At 38.8% G+C, this 6,385-nt stretch overlaps 1 protein-coding gene across 1 annotated transcript; it reads left to right on the plus strand.

Moving 5' to 3' along the window:
- The first annotated feature begins 2,228 nt into the window (after positions 1 to 2,228).
- Positions 2,229 to 3,779, plus strand: LOC113283511 (EP1-like glycoprotein 2). Its single transcript, XM_026532793.1, has one exon. It carries the CDS (start codon positions 2,278 to 2,280, stop codon positions 3,631 to 3,633), a length of 1,356 nt encoding a protein of 451 aa, XP_026388578.1. The 5' UTR covers positions 2,229 to 2,277; the 3' UTR covers positions 3,634 to 3,779.
- The last annotated feature ends 2,606 nt before the right edge of the window (positions 3,780 to 6,385 follow it).

Consider the following 6,385-nt stretch of genomic DNA (forward strand, 5'->3'; position numbering starts at 1 on the left):
TCATATATTGTCTCAGTCAATATAGACTGAGGTGTTTTCAGCTATATTAAACAGCTTCTCCTAGTCTATCTCCGTCTATAACTTAGGTCAGTTACATCTGGAACTGAATTGCTAAACTATCTTTGTATTCATTAGGGCTGAACATGGTGTCGGTTAACCGTTGGAAACCGACCGAACCAGACCAATAAGCAAGAAACCGAACCAAACCATTTAGATTTGGATTGGTTTGGTAAAAAAATGTTGAAAAACCGACATTACTGGTTTGGTTTTGGTTTGACCTGAAAACCGAACCAAAAACCATTGGGGAACCGATTAATTTTTAAACTTAATTTCTACCGTCGATTTAAAAGTATTAGATTCTACCCATTAATTTAGAGGATAAATAGAAACCCTAAATCTAATATTTCATTATGATACTCTCCCTCTTTCTCCTTCTCTCAGCCGCCTCCCTTCTCCACCCCCAACTACAGCTGCTGCTACTCGACTTTTTTCTTCCCGTCTTCCTTCTTTTTTATTTGTCAATATCTAAATTAAGATATATTATATATCTTCATTTGATCTCTAGAATTAGAGTAAGCTTTAACTATTTTTGATTTTTTTTTGTCTGTATATTTGTGTAAACCAATACTATCGGCAACTACGATTTTTTTATCTGTAAATTTGTGTATTTTTTTTTGGTTTGACATAATTATTGGTTAACCAAAAACCACTGGGACAAACCGAAACCAACTGGAACCATTTGTAAACCGAACCAATGGTTAATGGATTGGTTTGGTTTAGATTTTTAGAAACCAATAATATTGGTTTCGGTTTTGGTTTGGCTAGAAACCGAACCAAAACCGACCATGAACAGCCCTAGTATTCATGTGTATATAAGTGATGTGAATCCTGTAAAGTCATTAAGAAGAGAGAAATAAACAAACCAATTCTCAACTGACATTGATCCTGACTTGGGCTGCAGCTTCTGGGAAGATGAATCATTTGAATTTTTCTTATACTGTAACAAATTGGAATACTGTTTTTAGTTAGTTTTCCTTTGTGTTTTGTCTACCTTTGGTAGACTGCATTTTGGACATTCTTTCTCTCTAATAAAATCTTCACTTCTGATCAAAAAAATAAAACATGAGCCGCCGGTACTTTTTATATCAACGACAGTAAAATAATTGTCAGACGGACACAGTCAATTCGCTACATTTGCCATGGAAAATAATGCTGTCTGATAGATGCGTCATTTCTTAGTGGATATGCGATTGGATCTAATAGACAGATAACAATTAGAAATTGAAGACACTGTTTTTATGGAGCAGTGGTATCATGCTCCTCTGTGTGCGCTGTCGAAAAAATCTATATGGATGAGATTGCCATCAATTTTAATGCACACCGAGTATGACCCAAACTTTAATTCTTATTGACTTCCCTTTCGCTTTTGGGACCGTTGAGAAAAAAAATCAAAAATCAAACACCAAGTATCTTATCCCAGAGATGCAAACTAATGAACCTTGATTTGCTCTTTAAATAGTTATCTATAACTCCCAAGATTAAATCGTAGAAAGGGGATTGAAGTATCACCTGAATTCTCGTCGGATGATGTGCACAAAATCCCATGATTGATATGGGCTGATATCATTTTATATGGGATAAAAAGATCTTAAACGAGTCCGACCATTGGATCGATAAAATGATATTAGCCCCCGATAATACTAGGTATCATCCCATATAAATCATCAAATTCAGACTCACTAATTCTTACAAAATAAATAATGATAATTTATTTTCAAATAAAACCAATATAACATTATAACTATTTTAACCAGTTTGTGATACTTTAATCAACCAAAAACCTCATGATTTATAAGGGCGGATATCATCTTTTTTGGGTTTATACCAGTCCATCGATCCAATGACCAGGATCGCCAGGATTCTTTTTTATCCTATATGGACTGGTATCATCCTTTAATAGAGCTCGTATCAGCCCTTATAAATCATGAAAAAACTGGTTTGCCATAGTGTTTGACTGTTTGTTATTTTGGTCTGCTTTGAAAACTAGCAGATTTTCGAACCACATTTTCAAAGACAGCTGCCATTACTCAATTATTGGAAGACTCCGTCACTTGTGCGGCGCGGCGGCTTGTGCCTCTACTTTCCAAAAATGCCCATGTCGGTAGTACGTTGCTAAAATGAATCTCGTCTCGTTATCATTGCCTTACAAATCTATAAGTAGGAAATCTCACCAAGGGATAATTCATTACACAAATCTTGAACCTTTCTGAAAATCTCATGGCTTCTTTAAGTCCTATCCATTTCTTTCTAGTTTTCACTATCCTCCTTTCCTTCACTGTCCAAATCCAATCTCAAGTTCCGAAAGAAAAAACTTTTAAGTACATAAACGAAGGGTCATTTGAAGGTTATATAGTTGATTACGATGGAGATTATCGTATCGTATCTGGTTCCGGTTCAACTCGACTTTCTGTCCGCCCCTTCACTCTATGTTTCTACAATACTACTCCTAATGCACATGTTTTAGCAATCAAAGGTGGTTTTGCTAACGATGAAGATCTAATGCGTTGGGTATGGGATGCTAATCGTAACGACCCTGTTCGAGAAAATTCTACTCTAACTTTCGGCCGGAATGGTAATTTAGTCTTAGCGGATGTCGATGGTCGTATAGTTTGGCAAACCAACACGGCCAACAAAGGTGTTGTGGATGTTTCCCTGCTGCCCAATGGGAATTTAGTGCTTCTTGATAAGAATGGGAGGTTTGTGTGGCAGAGTTTTGATTATCCGGTTGATACCCTTTTAGTAGGTATGTCTCTTAAGCTCAACGGTGGAAGAAAACAGCTGGTGAGTCGTACGTCGGATAAAAACGGCCGAGATGGTCCATACAGTGTTGTGATTGACAAAAAAGGGTTCACGATGTATCTAAAAACTTCATCAGGCAAGTCTCTACAATATGGAGGTTGGCAAGGTGATGGTCTTTTGAATGTATCATTTGATGCAGTCCCTGAAGAGCAAAGTATTTTCGCTTATGAATTAACACTGGCTTTCGGTGAACAACAACAACCAAACACCCCAACCAGACACTTACTCCAATCAAGACCGGTAGGTAATTCGAGAGGGATTATTCTTAAGAAACTCAACTATAATGCAACCATTTCGTTCTTTCGGTTAGAATCAGATGGAAACATAAGAGCTTATACTTACTTCAGAAACACATCTTACTTGAAATGGGATCGAACTTACGAATTCTTCGGAGACGATGTCAGAGAATGTGGGCTACCATCAAAATGTGGTTCATTTGGGTTCTGCGACAAGAGGATGTGTATTGCTTGCCCGAGTCCCAAGGGTTTGTTAGGATGGAGCGAGAGCTGCAAACCTCCTCCAGCACCCTCCTGTAAGAGTGGCGCTGCCGCTGCGAAATATTACAAGATTGCCGGTGTGCAGCATTTTACGAGTCCATATAATGAAGGAGAAGGACCAATAAAGGTGACTGATTGCAGGGATAAGTGTAGCAAGGATTGCAAATGTGCTGGTTTCTTTTACAGGGAGGAATCGTCCAAGTGTTTCACTGTGCCTGTACTTGGGACTCTTATCAAGGATGTCAATACTTCTCATGTTGGGTACATCAGGTATTGAACTAGTAGAAGAGTCCGAATAAATGGAATAATAATGTAATCTTCTTATCGTATAGAATTATAATAAAAATAATGAAGTTTAAATTTAGAGATATGATGATGTACCAACCATGCAGTCAAATTATGATATCGAGTTCGGAATTTCAAAATAGGCACGAAAAATGAATCACCAAAGAGCCTTGACCCTCGAGTATGTACTATCATGTTCCAAAGCTTTGTAAATTTCGCTTTTTGCCCTGGAGAGAACGGTACATTTTTGTGCCGGCACATTGGCCATATATGGCTGTACCCTGGACCATAGCGTGGAGGAGACCTGGATAGGGTTCCTGATCAGTCTCTATCATTTTCCTGTTTCTTGTTTTTGTGCTAGCTAGTTGGCAATGCCGGCTTCTTGGAACCATTTGCTCTAACTAAATTTCACTGCTCAGAAGCATATACAGAAATTACCAGAAATTACAGTTTTACTCTCAAGTCTTAACTGTAGTACACTTTACACCATTTCTGGCACTAAGCTGGAAAATGTCTCTAGTTTGATGGATTTTGGGCTTTCGTCATATAGGCACAAATATGGACTTTAGGAAGCTTTATTTGTGCGCATATATTATGAATGAATGCTATTCGGACCAATATTTGTTCGATGAACTAGACCATATTTTTGTGGTGTTTCTGCTACTTTACTTTGTGGAATGAGGTTCACTACTTAGCGCAGGAACCGATTGGATATGTTTTGCTATACTGGCCTCTCTTTTTGATGAGTGGAGTTTTGCAGCTTTGGTGCAATAATCGATAGCCTTGATGATCAGCCAGAAAAATATAACAACACTACGAAAGCTGGCCGTGGAATCATGATGTTTGTGTAGGTACACGAAACCCATGATGCATCTAAATGAATCATATACATACACTTTCTATTTGGGAACACTAACAAGCAGTTATTGGTGCTAAATTGCTAATCGTGTCTCCGGGTTATCGGAAAAGATTCAACTGTTTTGAGAACATGAGGCTAAATAAGAACCGTTAGATACATGAGTTAAACGGTTGATGCACATCTCTATGATATCAGTAGATTAGAATAGAACATTAGGTAATGGGGTTGGTTATAATCAGTTATCCACTAATGACAATTTCTAGCACTACACTATCCAAATGCTATATACTATCTCAAAACTTTGACTTGACACATTTTTTGTTTCTGTTTATGTTAGCAAAAAGATTGTGAAGATGAACAAGAACAGCAAAGACAGTCTCATGATGAATGCTAACTCATCTGCATTGCAGATCAACACTGTGTTCGTTGAAGAAGAAGCTAGGACTACTACAACAAACGTCAACAACAACAGCAACACGAATCTTCAGCCTTACTTCTCTTACTCGTCAAGGAACGATATCATGGAGATGAACGTCTCTAGTCCTACTTGTACGTACTGTGATTACTGGAAATCCAGCAACACATCCAAATGGAGAATATGGAAGACCTAAGACATAATAAACACTAGAACTTAAACTTATTTATTAATCTTAAGCGAAATACAAGTTACACTCGTGGGTTACAAGGAAATCCTAATCCCTTCTTTCAACCTATGAATTACAAGGAAATCCTAACTCTCTTTCTCTCCTATGTTAGACCTTTCCCTCTCCAAAAAATCTCTCCCTTTACATTGTCCAGAGGTCTCTATTTATAGGCCTAAGCAATATTAGTGGCATACAACTCATATCATCTCGCCGAGGTTACTTTATGCTTCGTCCGGAGCATATTCTATAAAGTTTTTCCCCACATTTCGCTGACTTCACGTGGTCTTGTCGGGACACCTGTCATTTTTCTTGCGCCCTACTGCTCCTACTTCGTGGCTTATCTTCTTCGCCAAGTAATCTTTTCGTGACTTCGCCTTAGTATCTTGATGGTCCTTCTACTTTATTTGGGGTGGAGAGTTACCTCGCGCTTGGGATTTGTATTTCTCCTTCTGATGTTGACTGATTTGACAAGTCACTGACACGGATCTTTGACTAGGATTTCCTTACCTTACTTGGTATGACATGTGGCAATCCTATTTCGTGTACCTACATTTTGCCTTTTCTTATTCTGTCCAAGTTGCTGCGAGGATGGAATAAGAACCGTTTTAGTGTCCTTAACCGTCACGTTCTCCATACCCATAGTTCCACGTGGCCACGTTCCCTGGGTAACCGTCCGTCAACGGTCACCTTTACTTCGATCATGCCGCTTCCCGGTTTTACCGGTCCCTTGTTCTTTCTATAAATACACTTCTCCACCCTTACTTGAGTTTCTTTTCTGCCTCTTCCAATCTCTGCTCTTTTCTTGTTTGATCTTTACTCTTACTTTTACCTTATTTTCCCGAAATCCTCTACTTTCTTCATCATCATGTCTCCTAAAGGTGTTTCTGCATCGGCTTCACTTAAAACTCTCGAGGAATTTCAAGCCGAGCTCCAGGAGTTATGTTTAACCTTAACTCCAGCTGTTGATTCTTCCCCAGATCCCGTTGTTCTTGCTACCCAAGAGATGGAACTGAACTACCGGTGGCTTGGTTCAGACACTTAGTCTGTTGATAAGGTGATAATCTCTCTAAGTCAGTTGAGAGCGGGACTATCTTTCCCCTTGTAGGGTCCTTCAAACCCCATTTTCTTGGAGATTCTCGGTAGGATGCAATGCGGGGTTTTCCAGCTTACTGGTAATGCGATTCGGATCGCCAACGAGTTCAAAGTCCGTTCTCGCGATGGTATCTCGCAAATCCTTTCTT

This window comes from Papaver somniferum, chromosome 1 (assembly GCF_003573695.1).
Source record: "Papaver somniferum cultivar HN1 chromosome 1, ASM357369v1, whole genome shotgun sequence".
NCBI classification, from domain to species: Eukaryota; Viridiplantae; Streptophyta; class Magnoliopsida; order Ranunculales; family Papaveraceae; genus Papaver; species Papaver somniferum.

Bases quoted from the DNA above. Each gene is read 5' to 3' on its own strand.
- LOC113283511 (XM_026532793.1), top strand. From the start codon at position 2,278: ATGGCTTCTTTAAGTCCTATCCATTTCTTTCTAGTTTTCACTATCCTC.